The sequence below is a fragment of the Oncorhynchus gorbuscha genome, unplaced genomic scaffold, assembly GCF_021184085.1.
Source record: "Oncorhynchus gorbuscha isolate QuinsamMale2020 ecotype Even-year unplaced genomic scaffold, OgorEven_v1.0 Un_scaffold_370, whole genome shotgun sequence".
In the NCBI taxonomy this organism is placed as follows: Eukaryota; Metazoa; Chordata; class Actinopteri; order Salmoniformes; family Salmonidae; genus Oncorhynchus; species Oncorhynchus gorbuscha.
The window spans coordinates 375,299-395,793 of NW_025745222.1; the positions used below are offsets into that span (position 1 = coordinate 375,299).

Sequence of the window (20,495 nt, forward strand, 5' to 3'; positions counted from 1 at the left end):
AGGATGCTGGGTAGCGTAGTTCTACCTTAACCAGGATGTATGAGTGGAGGATGCTGGGTAGCGTAGTTCTACCTTAACCAGGATGTATGAGTGGAGGATGCTGGGTAGTGTAGTTCTGCCATAACCAGGATGTATGAGTGGGGGACGCTGGGTAGTTTAGACACACCCATGTATAAGATTGAGCACAGAGCCATGCAATCTCCATAGACAAACATTGGCAGTAGAATGGCCCATACTGAAGAGCTCAGTGACTTTCAACGTGGCATCGTCATAGGATGCCACTTTTCCAACAAGTCAGTCTGTCAAATTTCTTCCCTGCTAGAGCTGCCCCTCGGTCAACTGTAAGTGCTGTTATTGTGAAGTGGAAACGTCTAGGAGCAACAACGGCTCAGCCGTGAAGTGGTAGGCCACACAAGCTCACAGAACGGGACCGCCGAGTGCTGAAGCGTGTAAAAATCGTCTGTTGCAACACTCACTACAGAGTTCCAAACTGCCTCTGGAAGCAACGTCAGAACAAGAACTGTTTATCGGGATATTCACAAAATGGGTTTCCATGGCTGAGCAGCCGCACACAAGCCTAAGATAGCAGTAGAGGATGCTGGGTAGTGTAGTGGTATAGCAGTAGAGAATGCTGGGTAGTGTAGTGGTATAGCAGTAGAGGATGCTGGGTAGTGTAGTGGTATAGCAGTAGAGGATGCTGGGTAGTGCAGTGGTATAGCAGTAGAGGATGCTGGGTAGTGTAGTGGTTTAGCAGTAGAGGATGCTGGGTAGTGTAGTGGTATAGCAGTAGAGGATGCTGGATAGTGTAGTGGTATAGCAGTAGAGGATGCTGGGTAGTGTAGTGGTATAGCAGTAGAGGATGCTGGGTAGTGTAGTGGTATAGCAGTACAGGATGCTGGGTAGTGCAGTGGTATAGCAGTAGAGGATGCTGGGTAGTGTAGTGGTATAGCAGTACAGGATGCTGGGTTGTGTAGTGGTATAGCAGTAGAGGATGCTGGGTAGTGTAGTGGTATAGCAGTAGAGGATGCTGGGTAGTGTAGTGGTATAGCAGTAGAGGATGCTGGGTAGTGTAGTGGTATAGCAGTAGAGAATGCTGGGTAGTGTAGTGGTATAGCAGTAGAGGATGCTGGGTAGTGTAGTGGTATAGCAGTAGAGGATGCTGGGTAGTGCAGTGGTATAGCAGTAGAGGATGCTGGGTAGTGTAGTGGTATAGCAGTAGAGGATGCTGGGTAGTGTAGTGGTATAGCAGTAGAGGATGCTGGATAGTGTAGTGGTATAGCAGTAGAGGATGCTGGGTAGTGTAGTGGTATAGCAGTAGAGGATGCTGGGTAGTGTAGTGGTATAGCAGTAGAGGATGCTGGGTAGTGCAGTGGTATAGCAGTAAAGGATGCTGGGTAGTGTAGTGGTATAGCAGTAGAGGATGCTGGATAGTGTAGTGGTATAGCAGTAGAGGATGCTGGGTTGTGTAGTGGTATAGCAGTAGAGGATGCTGGGTAGTGTAGTGGTATAGCAGTAGAGGATGCTGGGTAGTGTAGTGGTATAGCAGTACAGGATGCTGGATAGTGTAGTGGTATAGCAGTAGAGGATGCTGGGTAGTGTAGTGGTATAGCAGTACAGGATGCTGGGTAGTGCAGTGGTATAGCAGTAGAGGATGCTGGGTAGTGTAGTGGTATAGCAGTAGATGATGCTGGGTAGTGTAGTGGTATAGCAGTAGAGGATGCTGGGTAGTGTAGTAGTATAGCAGTAGAGGATGCTGGGTAGTGTAGTGGTATAGCAGTAGAGAATGCTGGGTAGTGTAGTGGTATAGCAGTAGAGGATGCTGGGTAGTGCAGTGGTATAGCAGTAGAGGATGCTGGGTAGTGTAGTGGTATAGCAGTACAGGATGCTGGGTAGTTTAGTTCTACCTTAACCTGTATGTATGAGTGGAGGATGCTGGGTAATGTAGGAGTATAGCAGTAGAGGATGCTGGGTTGTGTAGTGGTATTGCAGTAGAGGATGCTGGGTAGTGTAGTGGTATAGCAGTAGAGGATGCTGGGTAGTGTAGTGGTATAGCAGTACAGGATGCTGGGTAGTGCAGTGGTATAGCAGTAGAGGATGCTGGGTAGTGTAGTGGTATAGCAGTAGAGGATGCTGGGTAGTGTAGTGGTATAGCAGTAGAGAATGCTGGGTAGTGTAGTGGTATAGCAGTAGAGGATGCTGGGTAGTGCAGTGGTATAGCAGTAGAGGATGCTGGGTAGTGTAGTGGTATAGCAGTAGAGGATGCTGGATAGTGTAGTGGTATAGCAGTAGAGGATGCTGGGTTGTGTAGTGGTATAGCAGTAGAGGATGCTGGGTAGTGTAGTGGTATAGCAGTAGAGGATGCTGGGTAGTGTAGTGGTATAGCAGTACAGGATGCTGGATAGTGTAGTGGTATAGCAGTAGAGAATGCTGGGTAGTGTAGTGGTATAGCAGTAGAGGATGCTGGGTAGTGTAGTGGTATAGCAGTAGAGGATGCTGGGTAGTGTAGTGGTATAGCAGTAGAGAATGCTGGGTAGTGTAGTGGTATAGCAGTAGAGGATGCTGGGTAGTGCAGTGGTATAGCAGTAGAGGATGCTGGGTAGTGTAGTGGTATAGCAGTAGAGGATGCTGGATAGTGTAGTGGTATAGCAGTAGAGGATGCTGGGTTGTGTAGTGGTATAGCAGTAGAGGATGCTGGGTAGTGTAGTGGTATAGCAGTAGAGGATGCTGGGTAGTGTAGTGGTATAGCAGTACAGGATGCTGGATAGTGTAGTGGTATAGCAGTAGAGAATGCTGGGTAGTGTAGTGGTATTGCAGTAGAGGATGCTGGGTAGTGCAGTGGTAGAGCAGTGGAGGATGCTGGGTAGTGTAGTTCTACCTTAACCAGGATGTATGAGTGGAGGATGCTGGGTAGTGTAGTTCTACCTTAACCAGGATGTATGAGTGGAGGATGCTGGGTAATGTAGGGGTATAGCAATAGAGGATGCTGGGTTGTTGAGTGGTATAGCAGTAGAGGATGCTGGCTAGTGTAGTGGTAGAGCAGTGGAGGATGCTGGGTAGTGTAGTTCTACCTTAACCAGGATGTATGAGTGGAGGATGCTGGGTAATGTAGGGGTATAGCAATAGAGGATGCTGGCTAGTGTAGTGGTAGAGCAGTGGAGGATGCTGGGTAGTGTAGTTCTACCTTAACCTGTATGTATGAGTGGAGGATGCTGGGTAATGTAGGAGTATAGCAGTAGAGGATGCTGGGTAATGTAGGAGTATAGCAGTAGAGGATGCTGGGTTGTGTAGTGGTATAGCAGTAGAGGATGCTGGGTTGTGTAGTGGTATAGCAGTAGAGGATGCTGGGTTGTGTAGTGGTATTGCAGTAGAGGATGCTGGGTAGTGCAGTGGTAGAGCAGTGGAGGATGCTGGGTAGTGCAGTGGTAGAGCAGTGGAGGATGCTGGGTAGTGTAGTTCTACCTTAACCAGGATGTATGAGTGGAGGATCATGAGGTTGGTGTTCATCTCAGCAGGGATTCTGATCTTCTGTGTCTGCAGCTCAGTGTACATACTGAACAGCACGTCATGAGCGGTACGGTAGTTCCCTGGAACACACATGCACACAAACATGTCCTTTAAGATATGTACATGACTGTGTGTGTATTTATGACTGTGTGTGTATTTATGACTGTGTGTGTATTTACAGTACCAATCAAAAGTTTGGACACACCTACTCATTCAAGGGTTTGTATTTATTTTTTACTATTTTCCACAATGTAGAATAATAGTGAAAACATCAAAACTATGAAATAACACATATGGAATCATGTAGTAACCAAAAAAGTGTTAAACAAATAAAAAAATATTTTAGATTTGAGATTCTTTAATGTAGCCACCCTGTGCCTTCATGACAGCCTTGCATACCTCTTGGCATTCTCTCAACCAGCTTCATGAGGTCGTGACAAATTCCAAAAATTAACTTTTAACAAGGAACACCTGTTAATTGAAATGGATTCCAGGTGACTACCTCATGAAGCTGGTTGAGAGAACAGGGATGAGTGTGCAAAGCTGCCATCAAGGCAAAGGGTGGCTACTTTGAAGAATCTCAAATATAAAATATATTTAGATTTGTTTAACACTTTTTTGGTTACTACATGATTCCATATGTGTTATTTCATAGTGTTGATGTCTTCACTTATTCTACAATGTAGAAAATAGTAAAAATAAAGAAAAACCCTTGAATGAGTAAGTGTCCAAACTGTTAACTGATACTGTATATGAGTTTGTATATATACGCATACATATACATATTATACATAAATATATAAATATACACACACAAGTGTATTATAAATATATACAGTGGGGCAAAAAAGTATTTAGTCAGCCACCAATTGTGCAAGTTCTCCCACTTAAAAAGATGAGAGAGGCCTGTAATTTCATCATAGGTACACTTCAACTATGACAGACAAAATGAGAAAAAAAATCCAGAAAATCACATTGTAGGATTTTTAATGAATTTATTTGCAAATTATGGTGGAAAATAAGTAGTTGGTCAATAACAAAAGTTTATCTCAATACTTTGTTATATACCCTTTGTTGGCAATGACAGAGGTCACACGTTTTCTGTAAGTCTTCACAAGGTTTTCACACACTGTTGCTGGTATTTTGGCCCATTCCTCCATGCAGATCTCCTCTAGAGCAGTGATGTTTTGGGGCTGTTGCTGGGCAACACAGACTTTCAACTCCCTCCAAAGATTTTCTATGGGGTTGAGATCTGGAGACTGGCTAGGCCACTCCAGGACCTTGAAATGCTTCTTACGGCCACTTTCATGCCCGGGCGGTGTGTTTGGGATCATTGTCATGCTGAAAGACCCAGCCATGTTTCATCTTCAATGCCCTTGCTGATGGAAGGAGGTTTTCACTCAAAATCTCACGATACATGGCCCCATTCATTCTTTCCTTTACACGGATAAGTCGTCCTGGTCCCTTTGTAGAAAAACAGCCCCAAAGCATGATGTTTCCACCCCCATGCTTCACAGTAGGTATGGTGTTCTTTGGATGCAACTCAGCATTCTTTGTCCTCCAAACACGACGAGTTGAGTTTTTACCAAAAAGTTCTATTTTGGTTTCATCTGACCATATGACATTCTCCCAATCTTCTTCTGGATCATCCAAATGCTCTCTAGCAAACTTCAGACGGGCCTGGACATGTACTGGCTTACGCAGGGGGACACGTCTGGCACTGCAGGATTTGAGTCCCTGGCGGCGTAGTGTGTTACTGATGGTAGGCTTTGTTACTTTGGTCCCAGATCTCTCCAGGTCATTCACTAGGTCCCCCCGTGTGGTTCTGGGATTTTTGCTTTCTGGTGTCCTTTGACAGTTCTTTGGTCTTGGCCATAGTGGAGTTTGTAGTGTGACTGTTTGAGGTTGTGGACAGGTGTCTTTTATACTGATAACAAGTTCAAACAGGTGCCATTAATACAGGTAACGAGTGGAGGACAGAGGAGCCTCTTAAAGAAGAAGTTACCGGTCTGTGAGAGACAGAAATCTTGCTTGTTTGTAGGTGACCAAATACTTATTTTCCACCATAATTTGCAAATTAATTAATTAAAAATCCTACAATGTGATTTTCTTTTCTCATTTTGTCTGTCATTGTTGAAGTGTACCTATGGTGAAAATTACAGGCCTCTCTCATCTTTTTAAGTGGGAGAACTTGCACAATTGGTGGCTGACTAAATACTTTTTTGCCCCACTGTATATATAGGTATGTATGTATGTATGTATGTATGTATGTATGTATGTATGTATGTATGTATGTATGTATGTATGTATGTATGTATGTATGTATGTATGTATGTATGTATGTATGTATGTATGTATGTATGTATGTATGTATGTATGTATGTATGTATGTATGTATGTGTGTATGTATATATATATGTATGTGTATATATATATATATGTATGTGTATATGTATGTGTATATATATATATATATATATATATATATATATATATATATATATATATATATATATATATATGTATGTGAGTGTGTACCTGCAGACTGCTCCTCTTTATATATATATATATATATGTTTGTATGTATGTATATATGTATATATATGTATATATATATATATATATGTATGTATGTGAGTTTGTACCTGCAGACTGCTCCTCTATATATATATATATATATATATAATATATGCCATTTAGCAGACGCTTTTATCCAAAGCGACTTACAGTCATGTGTGCATACATTCTACGTATGGGTGGTCCCGGGGATTGAACCCACTTCCCTGGCGTTACAAGCGCCATGCTCTACCAACTGAGCTACATATATATATATATATATATATATATATATATATATATATATGTGAGTGTGTACCTGCAGACTGCTCCTCTCTATATATTCTCCCTTACCTCACCTCGCTCATCAACTCATCCCTGACCGCTGGCTACGTCCCTTCCGTCTTCAAGAGAGCGAGAGTTGCACCCCTTCTGAAAAAACCTACACTCGATCCCTCCGATGTCAACAATTACAGACCAGTATCCCTTCTTTCTTTTCTCTCCAAAACTCTTGAACGTGCCGTCCTTGGCCAGCTCTCCCGCTATCTCTCTCTGAATGACCTTCTTGATCCAAATCAGTCAGGTTTCAAGACTAGTCATTCAACTTAGACTGCTCTCCTCTGTATCACGGAGGTGCTCCGCACTGCTAAAGCTAACTCTCTCTCCTCTGCTCTCATCCTTCTAGATCTATCGGCTGCCTTCGATACTGTGAACCATCAGATCCTCCTCTCCACCCTCTCCGAGTTGGGCATCTCCGGCGCGGCCCACGCTTGGATTGCGTCCTACCTGACAGGTCGCTCCTACCAGGTGGCGTGGCGAGAATCTGTCTCCTCACCACGCGCTCTCACCACTGGTGTCCCCCAGGGCTCTGTTCTTGGCCCTCTCCTATTCTCGCTATACACCAAGTCACTTGGCTCTGTCATAACCTCACATGGTCTCTCTTATCATTGCTATGCAGACGACACACAATTCATCTTCTCCTTTCCCCCTTCTGATGACCAGGTGGCGAATCGCATCTCTGCATGTCTGGCAGACATATCAGTGTGGATGACGGATCACCACCTCCAAGCTGAACCTCGGCAAGACGGAGCTGCTCTTCCTCCCGGGGAAGGACTGCCCGTTCCATGATCTCGCCATCACGGTTGACAACTCCATTGTGTCCTCCTCCCAAAGCGCCAAGAACCTTGGCGTGATCCTGGACAACACCCTGTCGTTCTCAACCAACATCAAGGCGGTGGCCCGTTCCTGTAGATTCATGCTCTACAACATCCGCAGAGTACGACCCTGCCTCACAACGGAAGCGGCGCAGGTCCTAATCCAGGCACTTGTCATCTCCCGTCTGGATTACTGCAACTCGCTGTTGGCTGGGCTCCCTGCCTGTTAAACCCCTTCAACTCATCCAGAACGCCGCAGCCCGTCTGGTGTTCAACCTTCCCAAGTTCTCTCACGTCACCCCGCTCCTCCGTTCTCTCCACTGGCTTCCAGTTGAAGCTCGCATCCGCTACAAGACCATGGTGCTTGCCTACGGAGCTGTGAGGGGAACGGCACCTCAGTACCTCCAGGCTCTGATCAGGCCCTACACCCAAACAAGGGCACTGCGTTCATCCACCTCTGGCCTGCTCGCCTCCCTACCACTGAGGAAGTACAGCTCCCGCTCAGCCCAGTCAAAACTGTTCGCTGCCCTGGCCCCCCAATGGTGGAACAAACTCCCTCACGACGCCAGGACAGCGGAGTCAATCACCACCTTCCGGAGACACCTGAAACCCCACCTCTTTAAGGAATACCTAGGATAGGATAAGTAATCCCTCTCACCCCACCCCCCCTAAGTTTTAGATGCACTATTGTTAAGTGACTGTCCCACTGGATGTCATAAGGTGAATGCACCAATTTGTAAGTCGCTCTGGATAAGAGCGTCTGCTAAATGACTTAAATGTAAATGTAAATGTAAATGTATATATATATATATATATGTATGTGAGTGTACCTGCAGACTGCTCCTCTCTATATATATATATATGTTTGTATGTATGTATATATATGTTTGTATGTATGTATATATATGTATATATATATATATATATATATATATATATATATATGTGAGTGTGTACCTGCAGACTGCTCCTCTCTATATATATATATATATATATGTGAGTGTACCTGCAGACTGCTCCTCTCTATATATATATATATGTTTGTATGTATGTATATATATGTATATATATATATATATATATATGTATGTATGTGAGTGTGTACCTGCAGACTGCTCCTCTCTAGCGATGATGATGGCAGTACACGCTGCCTCTCTGTACTGCAGCAGGCCCATGTAGAGACGGAACAGGTACTTGGCATCCTGGGAGGAAGGGGGAAGACAACACCACTACTCAGTGATAGGCTCCCTGTCAGATGGCAGCCAATCAGACGGCACGTCAGAGAGAGCAAACGCACGGATTGGGTGGCAGGTGGAGGGGTGGGGACAGAGAGCCTACACAATGCTTATAGTGGAAAATAAATATCTCACAGACAGACAGACAGACAGACAGACAGACAGACAGACAGACAGACAGACAGACAGACAGACAGACAGACAGACAGACAGACAGACAGACAGACAGACAGACAGACAGACAGACAGACAGACAAGGCCGACAGACAGACAGACAGACAGACAGACAGACAGACAGACAGACAGACAGACAGACAGACAGACAGACAGACAGACAGACAGACAGACAGACAGACAGACAGACAGACAGACAGTGAAAGAAAAGCAAAGTGACTATTCCAATCAATTAAAGACAGACAGACAGATATTGATAAGTTAGTATAATATTGATTACCTTGGGCATGCCGTCACTTTCCCCCATCAGGTAATCAATCAGCTGATTGGTCAAAGACTCATCCTTGGCTTGGCCCACCTGGAAAACACACACACACACACACACACACACACACACACACACACACACACACACACACACACACACACACACACACACACACACACACACACACACACACACACACACACACACACACACACACACACACACACAGTCTTGTATAACTAACCTTGTGGGGACACACACCCTAAACACACAGTCTTGTATAACAAACCTTGTGGGGACACACACCCTAAACACACAGTCTCGTATAACTAACCTTGTGGGGACACACACCCTAAACACACAGTCTCTATAACTAACCTTGTGGGGACACACACCCTAAACACACAGTCTCGTATAACTAACCTTGTGGGGACACACTTACCTAAACACACAGTCTTGTATAACCGACCTTGTGGGGACACACTTACCTAAACACACACAATTCATTCCTATTCAAAATACAATTTTCCCTAACCCATACTCTTAACCCTAGTTCCTAACCCATACTTTTTACCCTAGTTCCTAACCCATACTCTTAACCCTAGTTCCTAACCCATACTCTTAACACTAAACCCTAGTTCCTAACCCATACTCTTTACCCTAGTTCCTAACCCATACTCTTTACCCTAGTTCCTAACCCATACTCTTTACCCTAGTTCCTAACCCATACTCTTAACCCTAGTTCCTAACCTATACTCTGAACCCTAGTTCCTAACACATACTCTTAACCCTAGTTCCTAACCCATACTCTTAACCCTAGTTCCTAACCCTAAACCCTAGTTCCTACCCCATACTCTTAACCCTAGTTCCTAACTCATACTCTTAACCCTAAACCCTAGTTCCTAACCCATACTCTTAACCCTAGTTCCTAACCCTAAACCCTAGTTCCTAACCCATACTCTTAACCCTAGTTCCTAACTCATACTCTTAACCCTAAACCCTAGTTCCTAACCCATACTCTTAACCCTAGTTCCTAACCCATACTCTTAACCCTAGTTCCTAACCCATACTCTTAACCCTAGTTCCTAACCCATACTCTTAACCCTAGTTCCTAACCCTAGTTCCTAACCCATACTCTTAACCCTAGTTCCTAACCCATACTCTTAACCCTAGTTCCTAACCCATACCCTTAACCCTAGTTCCTAACCCTAGTTCCTAACCCATACTCTTAACCCTAGTTCCTAACACATACTCTTAACCCTAGTTCCTAACCTATACTCTGAACCCTAGTTCCTAACCTATACTCTTAACCCTAGTTCCTAACCCATACTCTTAACCCTAGTTCCCAACCTATACTCTTAACCCTAGTTCCTAACCCATACTCTTAACCCTAGTTCCTAACCCATACTCTTAACCCTAGTTCCTAACCCATACTCTTAATCCTAGTTCCTAACCCATACTCTTAACCCTAGTTCCTAACCCATACTCTTAACCCTAGTTCCTAACCTATACTCTTAACCCTAAACCCTAGTTCCTAACCCATACTCTTAACCCTAAACCCGAGTTCCTAACCCATACTCTTAACCCTAGTTCCTAACCCTAACCCTAGTTCCTAACCCATCCTAACCCATACTCTTAACCCTAACCCATACCCTTAACCCTAGTTCCTAACCCTAGTTCCTAACCCATACTCTTAACCCTAAACCCTAGTTCCTAACCCATACTCTTAACCCTAGTTCCTAACCCATACCCTTAACCTAGTTCCTAACCCTAGTTCCTAACCCATACTCTTAACCCTTAACCCTAGTTCCTAACCCATACTCTTAACCCTAGTTCCTAACAAATACTCTTAACCCTAGTTCCTAACCCATATTCTTAACCCTAAACTCGAGTTCCTAACCCATACTCTTAACCCTAGTTCCTAACCCATACTCTTAACCCTAGTTCCTAACCCTAACCCTAGTTCCTAACCCATCCTAACCCATACTCTTAACCCTAACCCATACTCTTAACCCTAGTTCCTAACCCTAAACCCTAGTTCCTAACCCATACTCTTAACCCTAGTTCCTAACTCATACTCTTAACCCTAAACCCTAGTTCCTAACCCATACTCTTAACCCTAGTTCCTAACCCATACCCTTAACCCTAGTTCCTAACCCTAACCGTAGTTCCTAACCCATACTCTTAACCCTAGTTCCTAACCCATACCCTTAACCTAGTTCCTAACCCTAGTTCCTAACCCATACTCTTAACCCTAGTTCCTAACCCATACTCTTAACCCTAGTTCCTAACCCATTCTCCTAACCCATACCCTTAACCCTAGTTCCTAACCCTAACCCTAGTTCCTAACCCATACTCTTAACCCTAGTTCCTAACCCATACCCTTAACCCTAGTTCCTAACCCTAGTTCCTAACCCATACTCTTAACCCTAGTTCCTAACCTATACTCTGAACCCTAGTTCCTAACCTATACTCTTAACCCTAGTTCCTAACCCATACTCTTAACCCTAGTTCCTAACCCATACTCTTAAACCTAGTTCCTAACCCATACTCTTAACCCTAGTTCCTAACCCATACTCTTAACCCTAGTTCCTAACCCATACTCTTAACCCTAGTTCCTAACCCATACTCTTAACACTAAACCCTAGTTCCTAACCCATACTCTTAACCCTAGTTCCTAACCCATACTCTAACCCCTAGTTCCTAACCTATACTCTTAACCCTAGTTCCTAACCCATACTCTTAACCCTAAACCTAAAAATAACCTTAGCTCCTAACCCTAATTCTAACCTTAACCCCCCTAGAAACAGTTAAACACACACACACACACACACACACACACACACACACACACACACACACACACACACACACACACACACACACACACACACACACACACACACACACACACACACACACCCACTCCTGTCACCGTCTCAATAGCCATCTCGATGGCCAGGTTGTCATCAGTGTTGGGACATTTCAGGAAGTGCTTCAGGGCCTGAGAGAGAGCGAGAGCGAGAGAGAGAGAGAGAGAGAGAGAGAGAGAGAGAGAGAGAGAGAAGGGTGGGGGGGTGAGTGAGTGAGTGAATGGGCCAATTTATTAATGGGGGGTGGATGGATGAATGGATGGATGGATGGATAGATAGATAGATAGATAGATGAGTACTTTGCTGTACAGATAGATAGATAGATAGATAGATAGATAGATAGATAGATAGATAGATAGATAGATAGATAGATAAGTACTTTGCTGTACTGGCCACACTTGTGGAAGAACCTCCCAGCCTGCAGGTGTTTGTTCTCCCCCTGGAAGTAGAGAGCCATACTCTGGTAGTCCTCCTGGGTGGCCTCAGAGCCTGTACACACACACACACACACACACACACACACACACACACACACACACACACACACACACACACACACACACACACACACACACACACACACACACACACACACACATAAATATTCACTACTTTCCACTGATTATGAATGCATCAACACTAACAGGGTACATCTGATAGACTCCTCCCACACACTCACCCCCCTCCTCTCAGCCCCCAGACTCCCTCCTCCCACACACTCACCCCCCCTCCTCTCAGCCCCCAGACTCCCTCCTCCCACACACTCAGCCCCCCTCCTCTCAGCCCCCAGACTCCCTCCTCCTCTCAGCCCACAGACTCCCTCCTCCCACACACTCACCCCCTCCTCTCAGCCCACAGACTCACCCCTCCCACACACTCACCCCCCTCCTCTCAGCCCACAGACTCCCTCCTCCTCTCAGCCCACAGACTCCCTCCTCCCACACACTCAACCCCCTTCTCTCAGCCCACAGACTCCCTCCTCCTCTCAGCCCACAGACTCCCTCCTCCCACACACTCACCCCTCCTCCTCTCAGCCCACAGACTCACCCCTCCTCCTCTCAGCCCACAGACTCACCCCTCCTCCTCTCAGCCCACAGACTCCCCCCACCTCTCAGCCCACACACTCACCCTCCTCCTCTCAGCCCACAGACTCACCCCTCCTCCTCTCAGCCCACAGACTCACCCCTCCTCCTCTCAGCCCACAGACTCACCCCCCCCTCTCAGCCCCCAGACTCCCTCCTCCCACACACTCACCCCTCCTCCTCTCAGCCCACAGACTCCCTCCTCCCACACACTCACCCCCTCCTCTCAGCCCACAGACTCCCTCCTCCCACACACTCACCACCCCTCCTCCTCTCAGCCCACAGACTCCCTCCTCCCACACACTCACCCCCCTCCTCTCAGCCCCCAGACTCCCTCCTCCCACACACTCACCCCCTCCTCTCAGCCCACAGACTCCCTCCTCCCACACACTCACCCCCTCCTCTCAGCCCACAGACTCCCTCCTCCCACACACTCACCCCCTCCTCTCAGCCCCCAGACTCCCTCCTCCCACACACTCACCCCCTCCTCTCAGCCCACAGACTCCCTCCTCCCACACACTCACCCCCCTCCTCTCAGCCCACAGACTCCCTCCTCCCACACACTCACCCCCCTCCTCTCAGCCCACACACTCACCCCCTCCTCTCAGCCCACAGACTCCCTCCTCCCACACACACACCCCCTCCTCAGCCCACAGACTCACCCCTCCTCCTCTCAGCCCACAGACTCAACCCTCCTCCTCTCAGCCCACAGACTCACCCCTCCTCCTCTCAGCCCCCAGACTCCCTCCTCCCACACACTCAACCCCCTTCTCTCAGCCCACAGACTTTCTCCTCCCACACACTCACCCCCTCCTCTCAGCCCACAGACTCCCTCCTCCCACACACTCACCCCCCTCCTCTCAGCCCCCAGACTCCCTCCTCCCACACACTCACCCCCTCCTCTCAGCCCACAGACTCCCTCCTCCCACACACTCACCCCTCCTCCTCTCAGCCCACAGACTCCCTCCTCCCACACACTCACCCCCCCTCCTCTCAGCCCACAGACTCCCTCCTCCCACACACTCACCCCCTCCTCTCAGCCCACAGACTCCCTCCTCCCACACACTCACCCCCTCCTCTCAGCCCCCAGACTCCCTCCTCCCACACACTCACCCCCCTCCTCTCAGCCCACAGACTCCCTCCTCCCACACACTCACCCCCCCCTCCTCTCAGCCCACAGACTCCCTCCTCCCACACACTCACCCCCTCCTCTCAGCCCACAGACTCCCTCCTCCCACACACTCACCCCCCTCCTCTCAGCCCCCAGACTCCCTCCTCCCACACACTCACCCCCTCCTCTCAGCCCACAGACTCCCTCCTCCCACACACTCACCCCCTCCTCTCAGCCCCCAGACTCCCTCCTCCCACACACTCACCCCCTCCTCTCAGCCCACAGACTCCCTCCTCCCACACACTCACCCCCCTCCTCTCAGCCCCCAGACTCCCTCCTCCCACACACTCACCCCCTCCTCTCAGCCCACAGACTCCCCTCCCACCTCTCAGCCCACACACTCACCCCTCCTCCTCTCAGCCCACAGACTCCCTCCTCCCACACACTCACCCCCCTCCTCTCAGCCCACAGACTCCCTCCTCCCACACACTCACCCCTCCACCTCTCAGCCCACACACTCACCCCTCCTCCTCTCAGCCCACAGACTCCCCTCCTCCCACACACTCACCCCTCCTCCTCTCAGCCCACAGACTCCCTCCCACCTCTCAGCCCACACACTCACCCCTCCTCCTCTCAGCCCACAGACTCCCTCCTCCCACACACTCACCCCCTCCTCTCAGCCCACAGACTCCCTCCTCCCACACACTCACCCCCCTCCTCTCAGCCCCCAGACTCCCTCCTCCCACACACTCACCCCCTCCTCTCAGCCCACAGACTCCCTCCTCCCACACACTCACCCCCTCCTCTCAGCCCCCAGACTCCCTCCTCCCACACACTCACCCCCTCCTCTCAGCCCCCAGACTCCCTCCTCCCACACACTCACCCCCCTCCTCTCAGCCCACAGACTCCCTCCTCCCACACACTCACCCCCTCCTCTCAGCCCACAGACTCCCTCCTCCCACACACTCACCCCCCTCCTCTCAGCCCCCAGACTCTCTCCTCCCACACACTCACCCCCTCCTCTCAGCCCACAGACTCCCTCCTCCCACACACTCACCCCCTCCTCTCAGCCCCCAGACTCCCTCCTCCCACACACTCACCCCCCTCCTCTCAGCCCCCAGACTCCCTCCTCCCACACACTCACCCCCCTCCTCTCAGCCCACAGACTCCCTCCTCCCACACACTCACCCCCCTCTCAGCCCACAGACACCCCCCTCCTGCCAGCCCCCAGACACCCCCTCCTCTCAGCCCCCAGACACCCCCCCTCCTCTCAGCCCCCAGACACCCCCTCCTCCCCGCCCCAGACACCCCCTCCTCCCAGCCACCCCCTCCTCCCAGCCCCCAGACACCCCCTTCCTCCCCGTAGACACACAGACCCCCCACCCCCCCTCTTCTCAGCCCCCAGACACCCCCCCTCCTCCCAGCCCCCTCCTCCCCGTGACACACAGACCCCCCCACCCCCTTCCTCTCAGCCCCCAGACACCCCCTCCTCTCAGCCCCCAGACACCCCCTCCTCCCGCCCCCAGACACCCCCTCCTCCCAGCCACCCCCTCCTCCCAGTCCCCAGACACCCCCTCCTCCCGTGACACACAGACCCCCCCACCCCCCTCCTCTCAGCCCCCAGACACCCCCTCCTCTCAGCCCCCAGAAACCCCCCTCCTCCCCGCCCCCAGACACCCCCCTCCTCCCGTGACACACAGACCCCCCCACCCCCTCCTCCCAGCCCCCAGACACCCCCCCTCCTCCCCGCCCCCAGACACCCCCTCCTCCCCCGTAGACACACAGACCCCCCACCCCCCTCCTCCCAGCCCCCAGACACCCCCTCCTCCCCGCCCCCAGACACCCCCCTCCTCCCAGCCCCCAGACACCCCCTCCTCCCCGTAGACACACAGACCCCCCCACCCCCCTCCTCTCAGCCCCCAGACACCCCCTCCTCTCAGCCCCCAGAAACCCCTCCTCCCCGCCCCCAGACACCCCCCTCCTCCCCGTAGACACACAGACCCCCCACCCCCCCTCCTCCCAGCCCCCAGACACCCCCTCCTCCCAGACACCCCCCTCCTCCCACCCCCCTCCTCCCCGTAGACACAGACAGAGAGACTGACTGATGATGTCAGCGTAGCTGTCCATCTGCCCGTGTTGCTGTGCCAACTGGAAGGCCTCGTCGTTACAGTGGGACAACACCAGGAACTGGATGGCTGAGCCGTAGTCACTTAGACGCAGGAAGAACCTGAAACACACACACACAGACATGAATACACACACACACACACACACACACACACACACACACACACACACACACACACACACACACACACACACACACACACACACACACACACACACACACACACACACACACACACACACACACACAGACAAATATAAACACACACACACAGACAAACACAGACATAAACACACACAAACAGACATAAACACACACACACAAACACACAGACACACAGACATAAACACACACACACACACACACACACACACACACACACACACACACACACACACACACACACACACACACACACACACACACACACACACACACACACACACACACACAGACACCACTTAGAATCATAATAAAAGTAGTCTGTCTCGCTGCCTGACTGTCTGTCTCGCTGCCTGACTGTCTGTCTCGCTGCCTGACTGTCTGTCTCGCTGCCTGACTGTCTGTCTCGCAGCCTGTCTGTCTGTCTCGCTGCCTGACTGTCTGTCTCGCAGCCTGTCTGTCTGTCTCGCTAACTGTCTGTCTGTCTCGCAGCCTGTCTGTCTGTCTCGCTAACTGTCTGTCTGTCTCGCAGCCTGTCTGTCTGTCTCGCTGCCTGACTGTCTGTCTCGCTGCCTGACTGTCTGCCTCGCTGCCTGACTGTCTGTCTCGCTGACTGTCTGTCTCGCTGCCTGACTGTCTGTCTCGCTGCCTGACTGTCTGCCTCTCTGCCTGTCTCGCTGCCTGACTGTCTGCCTCGCTGCCTGACTGTCTGCCTCGCTACCTGACTGTCTGTCTCGCTACCTGACTGTCTGTCTCGCTGCCTGTCTGTCTGTCTCACTGTCTGTCTCGCTGCCTGTCTGTCTCGCAGCCTGACTGTCTGCCTCGCTGCCTGACTGTCTGTCTCGCTGCCTGACTGTCTGTCTCGCAGCCTGTCTGTCTGTCTCGCTGCCTGACTGTCTGTCTCGCTGCCTGACTGTCTGTCTCGCAGCCTGACTGTCTCGCTGCCTGACTGTCTGTCTCGCTGCCTGACTGTCTCACTGCCTGACTGTCTCGCTGCCTGACTGTCTGCCTCGCTGCCTGACTGACTGCCTCGCTGCCTGACTGTCTGTCTCGCAGCCTGTCTGTCTGTCTCGCAGCCTGTCTGTCTGTCTCGCTGCCTGACTGTCTGTCTCGCAGCCTGTCTGTCTGTCTCGCAGCCTGACTGTCTGTCTCGCTGCCTGACTGTCTGTCTCGCAGCCTGTCTCGCAGCCTGTCTGTCTGTCTCGCTGCCTGACTGTCTGTCTCGCTGCCTGTCTCGCAGCCTGTCTGTCTGTCTCGCTGCCTGACTGTCTGCCTCGCTACCTGACTGTCTGTCTCGCTGCATGACTGTCTGTCTCGCTGCCTGACTGTCTGTCTCGCTGCCTGACTGTCTGTCTCGCTAACTGACTGTCTGTCTCGCTAACTGACTGTCTGCCTCGCTACCTGACTGTCTGTCTCGCTACCTGACTGTCTGTCTCGCTGCCTGTCTGTCTGTCTCACTGTCTGTCTCGCTGCCTGTCTGTCTCGCTGCCTGTCTGTCTGTCTCGCTAACTGACTGTCTGTCTCGCTAACTGACTGTCTGTCTCGCTGACTGTCTGTCTCGCAGCCTGACTGTCTGTCTCGCAGCCTGACTGTCTGTCTCGCAGCCTGACTGTCTGTCTCGCAGCCTGTCTGTCTGTCTCGCTGCATGACTGTCTGCCTCGCTGCCTGACTGTCTGCCTCGCTGCCTGACTGTCTGTCTCGCAGCCTAACTGTCTGTCTCGCAGCCTGTCTGTCTGTCTCGCTGCATGACTGTCTGTCTCGCTGCCTGACTGTCTGTCTCGCTGCCTGACTGTCTGTCTCGCAGCCTAACTGTCTGTCTCGCAGCCTGTCTGTCTGTCTCGCTGCATGACTGTCTGTCTCGCTGCCTGACTGTCTGCCTCGCTGCCTGACTGTCTCGCTGCCTGACTGTCTCGCTGCCTGTCTGTCTCGCTGCCTGTCTGTCTCGCTAACTGACTGTCTGCCTCGCTGCCTGACTGTCTGTCTCGCAGCCTGTCTGTCTGTCTCGCTGCCTGACTGTCTGTCTCGCAGCCTGTCTGTCTGTCTCGCTGCCTGACTGTCTGTCTCGCAGCCTGTCTGTCTGTCTCGCTGCCTGACTGTCTGCCTCGCTGCCTGACTGTCTGTCTCGCTGACTGTCTGTCTCGCTGCCTGACTGTCTGTCTCGCTGCCTGACTGTCTGCCTCTCTGCCTGACTGTCTGTCTCGCTGCCTGACTGTCTGCCTCGCTGCCTGACTGTCTGCCTCGCTGCCTGACTGTCTCGCTGCCTGACTGTCTGTCTCGCAGCCTGTCTGTCTGTCTCGCTGCCTGACTGTCTGTCTCGCAGCCTGTCTGTCTGTCTCGCAGCCTGACTGTCTGTCTCGCTGCCTGACTGTCTGTCTCGCTGCCTGACTGTCTGTCTCGCAGCCTGACTGTCTCGCTGCCTGACTGTCTGTCTCGCTGCCTGACTGTCTCACTGCCTGACTGTCTCGCTGCCTGATTGTCTGTCTCGCTGCCTGACTGTCTGCCTCGCTGCCTGACTGTCTCGCTGCCTGACTGTCTGTCTCGCAGCCTGTCTGTCTGTCTCGCTGCCTGACTGTCTGTCTCGCAGCCTGACTGTCTGTCTCGCTGCCTGACTGTCTGTCTCGCTACCTGACTGTCTGTCTCGCTGACTGACTGTCTGTCTCGCTGCCTGTCTCGCAGCCTGTCTGTCTGTCTCGCTGCCTGACTGTCTGCCTCGCTACCTGACTGTCTGTCTCGCTGCATGACTGTCTGTCTCGCTGCCTGACTGTCTGTCTCGCTGCCTGACTGTCTGTCTCGCTAACTGACTGTCTGTCTCGCTAACTGACTGTCTGCCTCGCTACCTGACTGTCTGTCTCGCTACCTGACTGTCTGTCTCGCTGCCTGTCTGTCTGTCTCACTGTCTGTCTCGCTGCCTGTCTGTCTCGCTGCCTGTCTGTCTCGCTGCCTGTCTGTCTGTCTCGCTAACTGACTGTCTGTCTCGCTAACTGACTGTCTGTCTCGCTGACTGTCTGTCTCGCAGCCTGACTGTCTGTCTCGCAGCCTGACTGTCTGTCTCGCAGCCTGTCTGTCTCGCTGCCTGACTGTCTGCCTCGCTGCCTGACTGTCTGCCTCGCTGCCTGACTGTCTGTCTCGCAGCCTAACTGTCTGTCTCGCAGCCTGACTGTCTGTCTCGCTGCCTGACTGTCTGTCTCGCTGCCTGACTGTCTGTCTCGCTGCCTGACTGTCTGTCTCGCTAACTGACTGTCTGTCTCGCTAACTGACTGTCTGTCTCGCTGCCTGACTGTCTGGCTCACTGCCTGTCTGTCTCGCTGCCTGACTGTCTGTCTCGCAGCCTGACTGTCTGTCTCTCTGACTGTGTGTCTGTCTCTCTGACTGTGTGTCTGTCCCTCTGAGTGTGTGTCTGTCCCTCTGTCTGTCTGTCTGTCCCTCTGTCTGTGTGTCTTTCCCTCTGTCTGTCCCTCTGGCTGTGTGTCTGTCCCTCTGGCTGTGTGTCTGTCCCTCTGGCTGTGTGTCTGTCCCTCTGGCTGTGTGTCTGTCCCTCTGGCTGTGTGTCTGTCCCTCTGGCTGTGTGTCTGTCCCTCTGGCTGTGTGTCTGTCCCTCTGTCTGTCTGTCCCTCTGTCTGTCTGTCCCTCTGTCTGTCCCTCTGTCTGTCCCTCTGTCTGTCTGTCTCTCCGTCTGTCCCTCTGAGTGTGTGTCTGTCCCTCTGTCTGTCCCTCTGTCTGTGCGTCTGTCCCTCTGTCTGTGCGTCTGTCCCTCTGTCTGTGTGTCTGTCCCTCTGACTGTGTGTCTGTCTCTCTGACTGTGTGTCTGTCCCTCTGTCTGTGTGTCTGTCCCTCTGTCTGTCCCTCTGTCTGTGTGTCTGTCCCTCTGTCTGTGTGTCTGTCCCTCTGTCTGTGTGTCTGTCCCTCTGTCTGTCCCTCTGTCTGTCTGTCTGTCTGTCTGTCTGTCCGTCTGTCCGTCTGTCTGTCTGTCTGTCCGTCTGTCCCTCTGTCCGTCTGTCCCTCTGTCTGTCTGTCCGTCTGTCCCTCTGTCTGTCTGTCTGTCTGTCCCTCTGTCTGTCTGTCCGTCTGTCCCTCTGTCTGTGTGTCTGTCCCTCTGTCTGTGTGTCTGTCCCTCTGTCTGTGTGTCTGTCCCTCTGACTGTGTGTCTGTCCCTCTGACTGTGTGTCTGTCCCTCTGACTGTGTGTCTGTCCCTCTGACTGTGTGTCTGTCCCTCTGACTGTGTGTCTGTCCCTCTGTCTGTGTGTTTG

At 51.2% G+C, this 20,495-nt stretch overlaps 1 protein-coding gene across 2 annotated transcripts in view; it reads right to left on the reverse strand.

Annotated features, from left to right (window-relative positions):
• The window catches only part of LOC124018011 (WD repeat-containing protein 19-like), a 105,651-nt gene that overhangs the window by 7,186 nt on the left and 77,970 nt on the right, over positions 1 to 20,495 (reverse strand). For both annotated transcript variants that reach the window (XM_046333265.1, XM_046333266.1), the window contains 6 exons: positions 16,060 to 16,184; positions 12,144 to 12,253; positions 11,827 to 11,895; positions 8,904 to 8,981; positions 8,320 to 8,416; positions 3,460 to 3,584 (listed from right to left, as the gene is read on the reverse strand). In XM_046333265.1, the coding sequence (XP_046189221.1) occupies positions 3,460 to 3,584; positions 8,320 to 8,416; positions 8,904 to 8,981; positions 11,827 to 11,895; positions 12,144 to 12,253; positions 16,060 to 16,184 (604 nt within the window). The remainder of the gene's footprint in view (positions 1 to 3,459; positions 3,585 to 8,319; positions 8,417 to 8,903; positions 8,982 to 11,826; positions 11,896 to 12,143; positions 12,254 to 16,059; positions 16,185 to 20,495) is intronic.